Below are 17,579 nucleotides of genomic sequence, written 5' to 3'. Positions count from 1 at the left end.
TACTTGGAAAATACTGTACTGCAGCCTACAGTAGTAGGCAGGAGCATCTAACATGATTTATGGAACTTATAAAGTCATTTGTGGACTTGAAGTTGACCAAAAAGGATAAAAAAAATAAAAAAAATGAAAGGCTAGTGGAGTATACGCTTTAAACATGAAATTTGTGGTCAGATGCGAATATCTGTTAGGTAGGAAGGAAATTTCAAGGTATCTTAGGTTAAAGATGCATATCTTACACCCATCCAATTAAATTGTGTTTGAGACATTGTCACATGAATATGTGATCCTAACTCGCACGATAGAACCTCTCCATCCCAACATCGACACATTCTAATTCAACAAATGGTTCGACAACAACATTTCAAATGGCCCCACTGAATTCCAATGCCTGTTGTTGTCACGATAACTGTTCATTAATAGTGACCTTTGCATAATTTTGTTCTGTAAAGGGGGAAAATCAAAAGAAATTAAGTTTGAAGTAATACTTAACTTTCAGGAAGTTTTTTTAAAGTCTTTTTACACCGCATGATTTATCGGATTTTTTTTCGTATCTAAAATCCACTTTAATTTTTTTTTCAAAATATTATACTTTTAAAACTAATTTACTAAAAATTCTATTTATTAAAATTATTATTTTTTATTTGAAGTTACTCTAAACCACATCTTTTTATTAAAAAAAATTAATTAGAAGTTTTTGATTCTAGTCTATACTCTTTGAATTATAAATAGTTATACACTATGGTCTTTTAATGTATTTTTTAGTTATTATATTATTATCTAATTTTCCTTTTTCTTGAAAAGAAAAAGAATTTGAGTATATCTTGAACTAAAGAAAAGTACATGATATAATATTTTAACAATAATCTTATTTTGTAATCTATTTACTTGTTAACTACTATGTGGCATTACAAATAAATTAAGAGTTTTCTCCTATTTTATGTCAACTCTCTCTTATATTGTGATTAATTTTATTTATTAAAATATAAATTAGTATGTATATAATTGATTAAACTAACACGTTTTTTTCCTCTTTGATATACTCAAATTTTGTTTCTTTTTAAACCAAAAAAAGATATATTTATTTATATTATAAATAAAATAAACATTAGGAATAAAATATGACACTATATCAATTAATCGATCTTAATAAAAAATATTGTCTGAATATTAATGACAACTCTATTAAATTTCTATAACTTTTTTTACTAATTTTAATTAATTTTATATTATTATTAATTAATAATTAATATTTTTATTATTATTTATGTATTTTATCAATTAATATTAAAAATAAGAGAGAGTAAAATATGTAGAAAGATGTCGCATTCCTAAAAAGTGACATCCGAACTATTCAAAAGAAGTGACATCCTAATATTTAATGTAGTCGCATTTATAAGAAGTGACATCCTAATATTCTAAAAATAAAAAATAAAAAAAATATTTTGATATATTATTTTAAAATAATATATTTTTTTTAAAGTGAGATGTATAAATAAAAATCCTGATCTAACATTGTGTGAATTAACATTTACATTTATGATGGTACAAAGTACCTCTTGGACAAGACTAAGAGCATCTTTTATCAAAAAAACAAAAGACTGAGAACATCAAAATACAATCGAAAATTTGATAGAATTTAGGCAAGAACTATTAAAAGCCATTATTCGTAAATAATAATAATAAGATGCATGCATAATTTTTACTATTATTTTCTTAATATCTCAGTTTATGTTTATTACTCTATTATAAACTTCACCCTTATTTGGCTGGTATTCTTACTAAATTAAGAGCTAACAACTTAAATTATTTGGTTGTTGTCTATGAACTCCTCTCTTGTCTCATATGCCTTTTTGAGCAGATGTCTTATGAGTATCTTTTGTTAGAAGTTAGATTAGTCTTCTCTTTTCATTTTTCTTATCATGTAGCGAAAAAAAAATATATTATAAAGTTTAAACCCCTTAATTAATATAGATGTAGAATTGTTGGACTATTTCAAGTTGTTTCCACAAATCAGACCATTAATTTAAATTTTATCTTAAATCAGATACTTAAAATGTATTCATTTAAAAAAAAAAACTATATTAAAGAAATACACATTTCAACAAAAATTTGTTACCACAAAAATATATAACTTTTTTATGACGCTAAAAGTAAATAAAATTTTCACATTTTAACTTTAAATCTTGGAGAAATAAATTTATGTAAATATTAACTAGTACTCTAAAAACCTTTGTTAAGAAATCAAATTTAGAAGAAATATTATTTTAAAAATTGTATATAAAATCTAATATTATTTATTTTCAGTTACACATATTTTGAAATTCTTCTTTTTAAATCAAAATTTTGAGTCTCCGAATATCACATTTAATAAAATTTTAATTTAAAATTAAATTTTTGATCCAAAAATGACGATACATGATTTTAAATGACATGATATTAAATATGTTGACGTGTCAAAATACATATAAATTTATATTTATCCACCTAGTAAGATATTAAAATGACACATTTAAAAATAACAAAAACATGATTAGAAATTAAAAATAAATTACAAAATAAATATTTTATTTTTGCAAATTCATTACTTTTTTTTTGTCATTTATTTTTAATTATAGAAAATGTTTTTATTATTTTTAAATATGCTATTTTGATACTGGATGATGTGGATATATATAATTTTTCCTATATTTTTCATTATCATCAGGTTTAATAATAGAATCATTTAAAAATTTGTCATATCACTGTTTTTTATGCAAAAAATATAGATTGACATCAAAATTACAACAAATATGAACTAAAATTTTAATTCTAAAAAGAATAAATATTTTTGGAAATGTGATAAAATAAATAGATAAAAATATAATTAAATTTGTAAAAAAAAAAGTAACTAAATATGCATTAATAAAAATCATCGGCTGATTTTTCTTGATGTAATAATTTTTTTGAATTCTTCGAATTATTGAAAATAAGTAACCGTACAGCAAAATTAAGCTTCTTACTTATCAGTAAGTCAATTTATTCCTTTACATTATGCCAAAAATCAAAAAGTCAAATAACTTTTCGGTTTAGTAAAGGCATTAGTTGTACAAAGGATTTCACCATCAACATCTTATTTAAACACAATTACAACAAGTATATAGAAAGAAAAAAAAAAAACAATTTAATTGTACCAAAAAATTTATTATTAAGATCTACTTAGTTATTATATCAGACTTTGCATTTATATACCGGTTGAATTTATTATAGATTATTTAAAATCTTTACTCACAAAAATCATAGTTAAGATAAAAAAGACCAACAAAAAATAAGTTTAGTGAAATATATTAATCTTTCACAACTTAGTGAAATATATTAATCTTTCACAACTTAGTGAAATCAATATTTAAATTTTTACTGAGAGAGTTGTTCGTATTCAGAGTAGAGAATTTATAGAAAAATAAACAAAAAATTATTATTTTTGGATACATAATAAACAAAAAATTACATTCATACTATTTTATAGTATATATAGATATATTACTTCACATGAAAGGTTGTATTTTTTATTTATTTAAAAACTATGTGAAAAATAAGAGTTGTAAATATTCTATGTGTTGTGATAGTATGTATAGTACATAAAAAAGTTAATAAAATATTTCTTCTTGACTCTTGGGATATTGCATATGCAGTTGGAAATTAACTTAATTAGCGCAATACATTTAAACTAAGTTTATGGGCTGAACAAAACTTCTTTCAATAAGTATGGCTTCAAAAATGTGTAACTTCAATCGAGTTTTATAAAGTCTAATTCTAATATATAACATATATGGAATTTTTTTTAAGTATAACATGACCTTTTTGAAACTAGAAAGTATGACATATATGATAATCTATTTTTCAACAAGAACTTTAAATAGGTCATATAGATATCTCTAAAATAATTTATAGGCTGAACTCTTTACGTAGCCTCATATGATTAAATCATTAAAAAAGGCCAACAAATATATGATTTTGAGTCAAAATACAAAATATAATAATTAAAAAATGTTACCTATATTTAATTAAATAAGCATAATTAGTAGGCTTAAAAACTTGATCGTATGACATAAAATATGATGTTTTTAATTCTAATGTATTGCAAATTTCACGTAAATTAATTAAATTATACACAATATGAACGCGACTTATACTCTCGTTTTAATGAGAGCATGTGTAAGAAAATGCTTTTTCTCCTACACTCAATTTAACGATAGCAACAAATCGAAGCAAATGAAATAAATGTTGGCTTTTTTTGTTATTTTCTTTCCACATCTGAAAAAAGCAGAGTTGTTTCTATTCAAATTATATATTGGACTAGTGTGCAAACGTATCAAAATTGCTAACATTAATTAGTTTGGTCACACTCACACTATAAGGCACTTACATTAAATTAGTTATCTGTATTAGCATTTCTTGTCTCTCCTTTTATTAGTACACTTCCAAATATCTAATAAGTATTCAATGGATTGGAATCTTATCCCTTTCGATAGTTCAAATTTGTGATCATCATCCCTTTGAGAAAGGGAGATAGTACCTCGTTCGTTGCCAAATAAATTTGCTCATTTTGGTTTGCATGATTTCCAAATCCAAAATGCCAAGTACCAAACACGTGGCAAAAACCATTGTAAATTTGTAAGGTCTTTTTTTTCTTTCTTCTCTTAGCTACTAATTTGTTTGATTTTAAAAATGAAATTAAAAATCAATATTTTTTTAAACGTAAAAAAAAAAAAAAGAGGTGAATGGGGCCAGTGTCCATTGGATACATCGATTGCTTACAATGAAATAGTACTACTACGTACGAAAACGCGGTAAAGCAATATTCTAATTCTATTAAAAAGAACACAACCCATAACCTCTTATTCAGGATTATGTTTTTCTTTTATTCATTTATTATTATTATTGTAAATTAATAATTAAATTACTCTCTTATATCTCACAATACTCAACTCATAAACAAATCTTCTCTTCAAAATCCAATTTTCACTCTCTCTAACTAAACCAGGTTATTTTCTCCCTTACTTATATTTTAGCGCTTCAAATTTATTGTCATCGTTAATAAAAGATTTTCCTCAACACTTCTTTTCAATTGTCAAATTTTCTAAATCAGATTCTGTTTTTTTTTTTTTTTTTTGGTTTTGTTTTTTCGGTACTGGGTTTTGTGTTTGTAATATTGTCATCGTTAATAAAAGATTTTCCTCAACACTTCTTTTCAATTGTCAAATTTTCTAAATCAGATTCTGTTTTTTTTTTTTTTTTTTGGTTATGATTTTTCGGTACTGGGTTATGTGTTTGTAACATAGCAATTTGAATTTTTTGAAGTGATACAAGTATTCATTAGAAATTGATGGAACCTAAAGATGGAGAAAGGGAAATGTTTACACATTGGAGAAATGGATCATGGCAATGGGATGGTTTAGTGTTAGAGGATATGGAAGAAAATGAGCAATTTAAATTAATGTTATCATTGCCAGAAATACCTGAGCCACCGACACCTCTTGAGCCTATGGAGTTTTTATCTAGATCATGGAGTCTCTCTGCTTCTGAGATTTCAAAGGCATTTTCAGAGAAACAAAAACAAACTTTGATTCATAAGAGTTCAGATACATTGTCAGCGGAAACTATTTCTGCACCTCAATTAACTGTAAGCTATATCTTAATCATTCCATTTTGTGTATCAAATCAACCATTCATTTAATCGATTTTTGATTGAAGGTGTGTCTGGTGTCTGACTGAAACATGTGGTTATATTCAATTACTTCTATTTTCTTAATTATTGTTAGTGTTGGTGTGTCGGTGTTAATGTTATGTCTGGTGTTTGTATATCTGTGAATGCTTAATTTTGTGTGTTTTTGCAAGCTTCATGTTCTGTTCTACTCTTTTGCAGCCAGGAAAGATCATACCTTCTGCTCATTGTAGAATGGGAACCATTGGAAAATGGTTACATCAAAAGCAACATGGGAATGCAAACGTGAATGTTAAGAAGAAAGATCGGGTGCGTGTCGAAAATGCGCGTGTGCATTCAGCTGTTTCGATTGCTGCACTTGCCTCCGCGTTGGCTTCTGTGTCTGCTAGTGGTGGAAATCACTCTAAATTGGACGTTGCTATGGCTTCAGCAACACAACTCTTAGCATCTTACTGTGTTGAAATGGCAGAGTTAGCAGGTGCTGATTATAACCGTGTTGCTTCTACTGTTAAATCTGCAGTCGATATTCAAACACCGGGTGATCTAATGACTCTTACTGCTGCTGCTGCAACAGGTACTTGATTTATCTTTCTATGTTTGTAATTTATTGTCGTGCCGGTATCCGTGTCTGTGTCAGTGCTTCAGAGGTATTGAATGATGGTTTGGTCTGATGAATTATGTTTTGCTTGCATTGTAAGCTTTGAGAGGAGAAGCAACTTTGAGAGCAAGATTTCCAAAAGAAGCAAAGAAGAATGCATCAATAAGTCCCTATGATAGAGGAATAGCAGAAACACATTGGCCTCCTGCTTCTGAGGGTCAGATTTGGGAAAACCATTCTCCATGTGTGGGAGATTTATTGCAGCTTACAGAAAAAGGTAATAGGGAAAATCACAACATTGTATTTGATTTGGTTATATCATTAATTTTAGTTTTTAAATGGTTGATGTACTTGATTTCAGGTGCATTGAGATGGAAACATGTGTCTGTTTATATCAACAAGAAATATCAGGTACTCTATAATTTATACCTAAAATTCAAATATCGAAGAGGTGGATTTTGGAAATAAGAAATTGTATTTATCTTAATCTTCAGGTCAAAATTAAGATCAAAAGCAAGCACATTGGAGGAACTTTCTCCAAAAAGCATAAATGTAAGCATTTTTAAACATTATTAAAATCTTGTGACTGTAACAATCATATGCACTTATCTATGATATATTGCTAAAACTATCTATTGTGAATTTGTCATTGTAAAAATCATTTCCTTCAGAAATTTTTCACATTGTCCTTTCTTTTGACACTAGATTGATTCCATCAATTAGGCACATTGATTCTAATTACATGTAAAACAAATATTGTAGGTGTGGTTTATGGAGTGTGTAATGAAGACTCCGCATGGCCATATAGAAAAGAAAGAGAAGCTTCTGAAGAACTCTATTTTGGCCTCAAAACTGCACAAGGTCTTCTAGAATTTACGTGTGAGAACAAACTCCACAAGCAAAAATGGGTTGATGGGATAGAATTTCTACTTGGTCGAGTCAACTCTGCTGAAGCAACAGAAAGATCTATGAATTTGTTAAATATTAGTAACAGCACTTGATTTGTTTGGATTGTATATGCCTCACTAGAGTATAGGAGATATAAAATTTTGCCAAACAAAGAAACTCATAAGAATGTTATATTAAACCTACAAAATGAAGACACACAAATGAAGCAATAATGTTCACTAGAAAAGCTGCTTATGGCCATGTTTGTTAAATATTTAATAGTAAAACTTAATTTATTTACACATAAAAAGTTTACACTATCAATCAATTATAATTATTAAATAATTAATAACTATTTTTGTCATAATCACTTCTAAAGTCACACACATAATTGGTTGACATTGCAAAACTTTTTACAATGACAGTGTATGAAAATTAAACTCAATTATAACTTCAAAGCGACTCTAACTGAGACAACATCAATGTCATTTGAACGCAATTTTATGTAACATAAAAATCGTAACGCAACAACTATCTCCCAATCACAATTTAAAACCTTTAGCAACAATTTATTTCTTTGTCATAACATTTTTTTATAAAAAAAAAAAAAAAGCTTCAAATCCCTAACTACACAACCAAACTCTTGAAAGTGAAATTAGACACTAGACAAGAAGAAACATGTGATGGGAAATCATATGTCTTACTTGACAGAAAATATTTTAAAATTAAGTGATAAAGTGTAGCCTCTCCTCCACAGACCACTAACCCAAAAATTGGAACTCCACACCGACATTTTTTAATAATAGTGAATCAAGACATCTCTAAAGGTCTTAATCACTAAAGTGGAATATGATGTGAGTTTGTCCAACTACACATTTTGGTACATTACATATTATATGTATAGTTGATGTTTATTCTCAAAATACAACTGTATTCTTTTCTTCATATGGTAATACTCGAAGCTCGCAATAAGATCTTATAGCCATTGACAGACATTGTTTCTCAAGGTTCTCTGATTTCTGCACAAAGCTCTGCAAATCATCTCTATGAGAAACTCTTTCAACCTGCAATTGAGATTCAACCATTAAATCTTAGAAAAGAAAAGGTGTCAAGCACAATTTATGAATGAAGCAACTTATTGACCAAATGACATAGAACTATAACCAATTTATACTAAATTAAACATCATTATTTGTGAACCAATTGAAAAAAATGAGTGTTAAAAATTTTATTCACCATTTGTTCAATAATTGGTCCAGCATCAAGTCCTTCAGTCACAAAATGACTTGTTGCACCAATTAATTTCACCCCTGCATCAAAGGCCTGCCAATATAATCTATCATGTTAAACACATTTAATTACACAATGAGGAAGGAAGTGCAATAAGCACACAAGAAATCACAATTTTTAAAAGGGACAATAGTCTAACAGTTCTAAATCGCGGTCCGCAATTATAATTTCAACCGCAATATAAAAGTTTTAAAAGTCTCCTCTACATCATGACAATTGTAATTGCAACAGAGCTGTTTTTGCATTTTGTTGCAATATCAAGGTTTGCAGCGTAAGTACAACTGCGGCCATAAGTGCAATTTCAAACCATAGCCTTAATATATGAAATTTAATGAAGATTACCTGTTTAGATGGATTTCCACCCTTAAATGATGGCAATAGGCAATGGTGAATGTTAATTATATCCTTCCCATAACTCCTTAAAAATTCACTGGATAATATCTACACAAATAAATCAATTACCACAATACCTTACTCTTACAAAAATATTGGAATAGTACTCATAAACATTCAGAGATCATGAATTCCAACAATTTATTTACCTGCATATACCTTGCAAGTACTAAAAAATCAGTATTCTGAACCAGCTTTAAAATCTCCCCTTCTCTTTTGTTTTCTGCTGTTGTTTTTAAATAATGATAAGGAACACCGTGCCTTTCAAGAAAACGAATCACTTCACTTTCTGGACCTCTATCATGGTTACTATAAAATTTATCATGGAAAACAATGAGTAAGATTGAAAAAAGTATATATTAAAAAAAAACATAAATCAATTTAGTTTAATAGTTTATGAAATTTCACCTAATTACACAAGTGATATCCACTGGAAGTCTTCCATCCTGCCATCCATGTAATGAATCAATCAAACAGTGATCCTGCAATGCAGCCAACATAGAGAAAACATTACTTTTAAGTTTTAACATACAAAGAAACATATTTAATATAAACTTTTCTCTATAATCACACCATCGTGATTAATAGATAAGTTCTCTCGTCCCAAACAAATTTTCTTTATACGTAGGAGTCAGAGATCAAACAACTGACCACTTACTTAAAGTGTCTGAGCCTTTTACCGCTCAAACTAGTATTTTTTAAAAGAAACTAAGGACTACATAAACATTACTATAGTTTTAAATGTATAAAGGTCTAATTATGTTATGAGTTTGAGACATATGTTTCAATGTTAGCATTTATACATTTAAATTATAGCAACAAAGTTCTCTAATTATTTTGAAAAATAGAGAGATCTATATTCATGTACTAGTAAATTAAACATTAATATTGTGTACCTACCTGATTTGATGCAAGAACAGCAATCCTATATTTAGGATCAATAGCAGGCACCCTTAAAATAGATCTAACAGCATTAAATGTTTTAGAGATCTTTAAGAAATCCTCTTCCATTTGCAATCGAGGCCATTTAACATGATCAAAAACAAAATCACTGTAACAATGAGAAAAATAAAATAAAATGAATTGCATATAAAAGAGAAATAATGATGAATAAGAGTAATAATGAATTAGTACAGACGTTCTAGAGTAGAAAAGTCGTTTATTTTGAGGTACAAAAACATCAGCAGCAAGAATGTTACCACCCTTAGAAGCAATACAATCTGATAATTTGGCTAAGATTCCAATTGCATCCTATAAAAAAAAATAAATAAATAAAAAAGTCCACTTAGCATTGGATGAGTAATAATAATTAAAAAGTATGGAGAATATTATGAATGTAACTTACAGGGCATTGAAACACGTGGATACCATGGATGAGAAAGGAACTGGAAACAGAGTTATTATTATTATTATTATTAATGGAGGAATAATTGTGAGTGTAATTTCTATATCCTAATCTGACAAATTGGGAGCTGAAACCAGAAGAAGACCAAAATCTTCGGATGTTGTTCATTTTTCATTTGGTTTGTCTCAAAATTAATGTGTTTAATTGGGTGGAGTTGTGAACTTGTGATCGTGTTCACATGTACTTGGTTTGATATTTGGATATATTAAAAAAGTCACATACATTATCCTAAAATAAATTATATGCGTGGTCTAAAGCATTCGAAAATTACTTCTATGTGGTCTTTCTAAAACAAAAGAAAAACAATTATACACATTTGTACCGATTTCTTTATAAGTAACTTCGAGGTACCAAGTGCTCTTATATTTTTACTTTTGAAAAAAATAAAAGACACGTTTTATATTTGAACATCTCTTACTCTACAACTCTTATTTAACATTATTATTTTCTCTCTAACTATATCCCTCTCAATAACATTTATTATATCATTTTATTTCTTTCATTCCTTCTCAAAGTCTAGAGAGATGTATAGGGTGTTTGGATATCATTTTTCGAGATGATAATTCTCATTATTGTATGATAAAAAAACTAGTGACCTTATTCTAGTTGTAGGACCGACCCAAGAGTAAATCATTTAAGTGATTAAATGCATCTTCAAAATATAAAAAATTTACTTAGTAAAAAAACTTTATATTTTATTATTTTGAAATTTAAAAATAATATTGTTTAAATAAAAATTAAATCAATTGAATTTATTATCAATTAAAAGTTCAAAATTAAACTTTTGATCAATAGTACCAAAGTTTGATCTTCAATAGAAAAAATTCTTGATAAAAACACGGTAGCTATTTGTTAGTTTGTAGTTGTGTTTGAGAAATGAGAATGTAACATTTTTTGAGATCAAAACAAAGGGACCTTCATACGGTTGACGCATCAAGTTTGATTTATAATTTACATATTTATTACAAGCAGTTGATAATAGATAATAAAAGTTACAATTTTCATATTTGAAAGAAAAAAAGGAAAGAGGTTCAAGACAGCAAGCAAGCAGTGAACAAAGTTTAAGCTTGAAAGAACCAACAACAACAACAATTATCCATTTTCAAGGGTATGTTTCACTTGCTGGGGCTGGGGCATAGGAACCAATGAAGATATCACCATAAATCAACCCAGCCAAACCTCCTCCTATCAATGGGCCAACCCAGTAGATCCAGTTATCAGCAAAGTTTCCACTAACCACAGCTGGTCCGAATGACCGAGCCGGGTTCATTGAACCGCCACTGAATGGACCGGCAACTAAGATGTTGGCACCAACTATGAACCCAATAGCAATAGGTGCGATGGTACCCAATGAGCCCTTTTTGGGGTCAGCTGCTGTGGCATAAACAGTGTAAACCAATCCAAAGGTAACAATAATCTCAAACACTAAACCTGCAATAGGGCTCAATCCAGCAGCCACTCCATGGGTTGGAACACTCTGCAAATATATATCAGACAGATTTTGAACCTTGTTCTTTTATGATTTATGAGTAAAATAATTATTTCAATATACCTTAGAGGTGACATAATTGAGGAGGAGACTTGCAACAATGGAGCCAAGCAATTGAGCAATCCAATAGAAGAGACCAGTTATGATTGTGATGTTGCCTCCAATGGCTAATCCAAAAGTCACAGCTGGATTCAAATGTCCACCTGAAATGTTGGCTGCAATTGACACTCCCACAAATAGTGCAAATGCATGAGCAATAGCTACTGCCACTAGACCAGCTGGATCCAAGGCTGCATCTGATGTAATATCATCTGCATAATACAAAACAACCCCATTTCATTGTTAAATCCTTCTACACTTGTACCTATACTGTTACCAACTGCTATATCTATTTTTGCCAATTTTTTATTTTTTGTTGTTAATAACTCCAACCTTATGAAACATTTTTCACTAATTTTATTAGCTATTTAATAATAATTGATAATTATGTATTAATCATGTGATGTGGTAATGTAGTGATTTTAATTTTTTGAGTTTCTAGAACAATTATAGTGTATAACTTTGGAGATTAATCATTTCGAGAATAAGAAAGACGTTAAAAAGTTTACTCTTCTAATGACAAGTTTGCATACAAGTATAAGTCAGAATCAAATTATATTTAGCTACTTATCACTCAAACAACGTCTTAGTTTATATAATAATGAATTCTCATTAAATAAAACAATATTTAATGACATATTATTTACATTTCTACTGAATTTTGAATTATCGAACCTTATTATTTAGGAGAACCAGAGCTGTTAAAATGTACTCATATGTATATAACTTGTTTACTATTTCATCAGTTGACTCGTAAGGTTGAGAAAAGTCAAATATTATATATATATGTTATTTAAAACATAGTTTTTTTGTGTCACTTATTAGTTATTTTTTGTAAATAAGAAAGTGAAAGCATTTCAAATTTCAATCCCAAGTTATTAACTAGTAACACTTAAGCACTACTTACTGTAAGCAATGGCTGATCCAACTCCTGCAAACACAAAAATCAGAGTGGCAATGAACTCTGATAGATAAGCCTTAAGAGAGGCAACACTAAAAGAGTCATCAAATGTACCAAAAGCTATCTTCACCATTTTTGAGAAAAAAAGGGCTAGCTAATTGTTGACTCAAGACTAAGGTGTTTTGAACCTATCTAATCAACTATTAGTGTTGTCTTGCATAAGAAATCTTTGCCATGGTATATATATATGAAGATTTTGTATAAATAAAATGGATGTGATTGTGAAAGGGAGGGGTATTCTATGTTGTCATGGCACCGTCCATGGACCATATGAGTTGTTAGATAATGCTTGATTAAAATGCTAAAACCTAACTAACCACCCTTACCCTTTTCTTTATTTCAAAAGTTTAAGGATTCTTATTATATTTTCTTAATTATTACGAGCATAATGACAACTAAGTTAATGATAATCAATTGAAAAAGAAACTTGGGAGGCTTTAAAAAATAATGTGTGGATAAGCATGTACTAAGCGAATATTTCATTGACTCCATGTTATTTTTTATGTTAGCAAAAGAAAAATGTTTTAAAATAAGTGTAGTTTTATATTTTCAATGAAATTTTTAAAATTAATATTATGTGTATTACATTCAGATAATTATATTTTACTATGTATTATTTATGACAAACGATTAACTCTTAGGTCAATCCAAAAATATTAACAAGAATAATTATATTTTAATTTGTGTAGAAATTTCAAAAATGCGGCGGCATATCTAGAAACCTAGATCAGGGAGTGCAGGTTATTTAACTTTGTGAATTTTTAGGATAAAAATATATTTAACTTAAATTTTAATATATATATATATATATATTAGATAAACGATCCAGCTAACGAGTATCATATGAATTTCGGTTAATAAATCTGTAAAAGAAATTTTTGTTTTAAAAATATAAATCAAACATTTATTAATATAATAAATACAACATTTTCTTATCCAAATTTTTTTCTTTAGATTGTTTAACTAATGATTTAAGATATTTGTTAACATTTTCCCAAAATCAATTACAAATATACTTTTAAGATTAAGAGTGTCAAAACAAATTTAACCTCTGTCAATCCATTTGTTTAGATATAATGTGTTGAAGTTTTAAAGTTTTAAGTTGGTCAACCTCTTTTAATCGATCAAGTCAATTTAAAAACAACTCTTCAGATTTTAACTACTTTTTACTAAGTTATTTTTATGTTTAGAAATTTATGACTATGTAATAATTTTTTAATTATATTAAATTTTAGTAGATAAATTATGATTTTTTTTATAAACTAACTTGCTAAATACTTATACATTTAATTTTTTTCTATTATTTACAGATCAACGGTTAACTTATCAACTAGTTGATGAGTGTTACGAGTCTAAATAAAAGTGATAGATCCATTCTACCGATTAAAATTACACTAAATATGATTAAAAATTTAAGTCTCTTAAAGTAAACACCATTAGCATTATAAAAAGTTTGCGTCGTCATTTTCCAAGTAACCCAAGAAACAAAATGAGGATTTAATTAAATGATGATGACAAGGGTGGCAAACAAATATAGTTATCAATCATTATATTTCATCGATGAACAGAGTTCCTTATCATCTTCATGGTTCATAAAGTCCAATGATTGTCCATCAACTATTACTCACACGTTGATAAATTGATTGATAATTAAGGCTATTTCTTTTACTTTTTCCTCCTATGATTAGAAGTGGTGAGGCCAACATTAAAATAGAATGTTTGTTAGATCAATGCTTTATTTAATTATCATTTTTGAATTGTTTAACTATGCCATCATTATTTAAACTTATCACCAGTGGTTGGACGGCTTAGTGGAATACCTTAAATTTGCTGTGGGCCTTAAACACGGTTGAAGTGTGCGACCGTCTAAGACCAAAATATTCGAAGGGGTGGCAAAAAATTTCAGTTAGGTAATATTAAAACAAAATCTTATCTTTTTCAAATTATATACAATAAAAAACCTAATAAATACATGTCACTTTAAATATGTTATTAGTTTCTATAAAATAAAAATATAATTTTAAAATTAAATAATTTCTAATATATATAATTAAATAATATCAAGGTAAAATTTAATTTTAAACAGAATTATTAATTATTTTAAAAAACATGTTTTTTTTACTAATTTAATTATAAGTAATTTTTTTCAAAATAAAAATAATAATTTAAATATTAAAATTTATTAATTATTAATTTAATAAGGAAAATACGAATATCAAATTGTCTACTATCCATTTTAATAGCTATTGAACATCTATGGTTGACCATTATAAAGTTATTGGATTCCACCGTGGATTGCTGTGATGTTGTTGGAGCTTTGCCATCGAGCACCTTTCACCACCACTATTATTAAATTAATAATATTTAAATTATTAATATAATTTTGAAAAGAAGTTACTTAGTTCAAAAATAATAAAGAAATGGTAAATAAAATCATTTTTACAATTTATTTATTTTAACTAATATTAATAAATGATTTTTTTGCATCAGAAATTTTACAATTGATTGCACAATTAACTTAAAAAACATCAATTTATTGGATAAAATTATATAACAAAACTAGTTGTGTGTTTCTTATCCGATTTTTGGAAACGATTTTAAAATCCAATCCATTTTGTAGTTATTATTATATGGATACGGTTTGGATACTTAAAAAATCCAAACTTTAAACACCCCTACCATTTTGTAGTTATCACTGTACTTGTAGGGAATGTTAAATACATGATGTATAAAATAAAAGTCTAAACATCTTTTCAACACCCAAGTATAAGAATGGATTATCACTCCATTTGGAAAGATTGTAATAGAAAAACTTTGATAAACATTAAATTCTTCGAGAGAAATTGCATTGTTTTTTATTTTTAAATAGATTAGATGTAAGATACAAACCATATAAAATTAAGTCTTTTCTATATTATTTTATCACAAAGAACTATACATTTGAATTGAAGAGCATAAATCACACAATTATTTGAAAGAGGGAATAATCGTCCAACCATGTTAAAATGTTCATCCACACTGGACCATATATAAAACAAGTAAAACAACAAATGTTGAGAAGTTCTAGCTATCTTGCAATAGGGGTTAGCATCGAAGGTACTATTAACTAAATTGAAGTTGGAATGATAACTTGCAATGTCATATATAAAAATCAATATTTTTGAAAGAAAACAAAAAACATTATAACCAAATTGAGCTAAATAATGAGTGTATTCATATGTTTCTCTTGAAAATCAATCAAGGAAGTAGATCTAATTTGTTTGATACAATATATAAATAATTTATTTAAAAGAGAATAAACAATAGAATAAAATAATTATATATTGAAGAGGGTGACTAGAGAGTAGATAATAAACTATTTTTATCACGATTCATTAAAACATCAAGATTTAAATTTTACAAAATAAAAAACTAATATGAAAGATATTAGAACTATAATCGTTTAGTTAGATCAATAATTAAATGTTAAGAATCCAATTTGGATCAAACAGACTTGAATAATTGCCTCAAAAGTGAGAAATAGAGAGTTTAGGGAATTCTTGCAATTTAATTTAAAAAAGATTATAATGTGCATTAGTATAAGATAGGTAGAGTGTTTAAAAGGGGAAAAAAGTGGGTAAACATAATTTAACACAATAATGGCGGGGAATTTTATCGATCAATCAAACCATAAATTCACGCAAACCAATATTACTACTTTCGTTTCAAAATTCAACTGCCTTGTCGTAACGGATCTGTGGCTCTGTGTGTGTGCGTGAGTGAGAGAGAGAGAGAGAGAGAGAGAGAGAGAGAGAGATTGGTGTTAAGTACGTGAATTAAATGGCAACATTGAATGCATTCAACTACTCATTGCTCTTCGAATTCAATTTTCACCATTGCAGCAGCATCTACTTTCTCTGAGTACCGCAGTCTTAGGGTAACAACCACTATTTATTTCATTTCACTCTCTACTTTTTCCTCATCTCGCTAAAAACAAAACCGTTTCCAATTTTCATTTTCTATTTTTTTCTTTATTTTCCAATTAGTAATTAATTTCGATTCTTCAAGTCAGAGTTTCTTCAGGTTGTTTAATTACTTGAAATGAAACCAAATAATAAATAGATTTCTCTATTTAATTTTGTTGTTGTCATTTATGTAAACTTCAAAATAGTATAGTATGATTGATAATAGTCTTAATAGAAGAAGAAGAATGTGATGTTGTTTTATATAATAGTTTAGAGAATTAATGATGGGTGAGTTTCGTCATGCATTTGAAAATCTCAGTGATGCTGAAGCAAATGCTGAATATGTTGGTGACACTGCAAAGTATGGACATAGACGATCTAACAGGTTTTGTTTTTAACTTCAGTCTGTTCAAATTGTTGTAAATCTATTCATTATCGTGTTTTTGTAGACGAATTGGACCTGTTTGGACTTCTTATTTGAGCTTATTTAGTAGCATAAGCACTTGTAAGATAAGTACTTATGAGATTGTTTGAGAAAAAACTTATGAAAACAGCTTATGACATGTCCATAAGCTGTTTTTAGCTTATTTCTACCAATTTTCTATGATAGCTCATGAAAAACAACTTATAACTTATATGAAAACAGTTTGACTTTATTTTATTGTTTGTTATAGAAATAACATATACATAAATACTTGTATGATAAGCGCATATGATTAAGCACTTAATTATCCAATGTGTGCATTTTTCAGTGCTTCTGATAGGAACTTGAAATTCTCAAGAGGTGGTGGAGTTTTGCATCCTATAGGGA

The 17,579-nt window shown here is 27.9% G+C and overlaps 4 protein-coding genes across 6 annotated transcripts in view; 2 read left to right on the top strand and 2 right to left on the bottom strand.

The window, feature by feature from the left end:
• Positions 1-4,509: 4,509 nt before the first annotated feature.
• Positions 4,510-7,434, top strand: LOC101506257 (VAN3-binding protein). Of its 2 annotated transcripts, none has more exons than XM_012718975.3 (7): positions 4,510-4,650; positions 5,338-5,659; positions 5,903-6,275; positions 6,400-6,576; positions 6,661-6,710; positions 6,794-6,851; positions 7,062-7,434. In XM_012718975.3, exons 2-7 carry the CDS (start codon positions 5,363-5,365, stop codon positions 7,298-7,300), a joined length of 1,194 nt encoding a protein of 397 aa, XP_012574429.1. In that variant the 5' UTR covers positions 4,510-4,650; positions 5,338-5,362; the 3' UTR covers positions 7,301-7,434. The 2 variants fall into 2 exon arrangements, with proteins under 2 accessions (XP_012574429.1, XP_004511702.1); XM_004511645.4 differs by lacking the exon at positions 4,510-4,650 and adding an exon at positions 4,880-5,020.
• A 434-nt stretch (positions 7,435-7,868) lies between these two features.
• Positions 7,869-10,495, bottom strand: LOC101505944 (formyltetrahydrofolate deformylase 1, mitochondrial-like). 2 transcript variants are annotated; one of them, XM_027337360.2, is made up of 8 exons: positions 10,216-10,495; positions 10,009-10,121; positions 9,771-9,921; positions 9,279-9,352; positions 9,030-9,179; positions 8,820-8,907; positions 8,424-8,510; positions 7,869-8,251 (listed from the first exon to the last, which is right to left on the bottom strand). In XM_027337360.2, exons 1-8 carry the CDS (start codon positions 10,381-10,383, stop codon positions 8,105-8,107), a joined length of 978 nt encoding a protein of 325 aa, XP_027193161.1. In that variant the 5' UTR covers positions 10,384-10,495; the 3' UTR covers positions 7,869-8,104. The 2 variants fall into 2 exon arrangements, with proteins under 2 accessions (XP_027193161.1, XP_004511698.1); XM_004511641.4 differs by having other exon boundaries at positions 8,820-8,918; positions 9,020-9,179; positions 10,216-10,490.
• Positions 10,496-11,195: 700 nt separating this feature from the next.
• Positions 11,196-12,989, bottom strand: LOC101505621 (probable aquaporin TIP2-2). Its single transcript, XM_004511640.4, has 3 exons — positions 12,771-12,989; positions 11,828-12,075; positions 11,196-11,752 (listed from the first exon to the last, which is right to left on the bottom strand). The coding sequence occupies exons 1-3, from the start codon at positions 12,895-12,897 to the stop codon at positions 11,378-11,380; spliced, it is 750 nt and encodes a 249-aa protein (XP_004511697.1). The 5' UTR covers positions 12,898-12,989; the 3' UTR covers positions 11,196-11,377.
• A 3,452-nt stretch (positions 12,990-16,441) lies between these two features.
• LOC101496607 (uncharacterized) overlaps positions 16,442-17,579 on the top strand; it is a 6,204-nt gene continuing 5,066 nt past the window's right edge. Inside the window, exons 1-3 of the mRNA XM_027337479.2 lie at positions 16,442-16,740; positions 17,038-17,153; positions 17,521-17,579. Coding sequence (XP_027193280.1) covers positions 16,657-16,740; positions 17,038-17,153; positions 17,521-17,579 — 259 coding nt within the window. The 5' untranslated portion in view covers positions 16,442-16,656. The remainder of the gene's footprint in view (positions 16,741-17,037; positions 17,154-17,520) is intronic.

This window comes from Cicer arietinum, chromosome 8, assembly GCF_000331145.2.
Source record: "Cicer arietinum cultivar CDC Frontier isolate Library 1 chromosome 8, Cicar.CDCFrontier_v2.0, whole genome shotgun sequence".
NCBI classification, from domain to species: Eukaryota; Viridiplantae; Streptophyta; class Magnoliopsida; order Fabales; family Fabaceae; genus Cicer; species Cicer arietinum.
The sequence above is the reverse complement of the archived record's forward strand: the minus strand, read 5'-3'. Positions and strand labels throughout refer to the sequence as shown.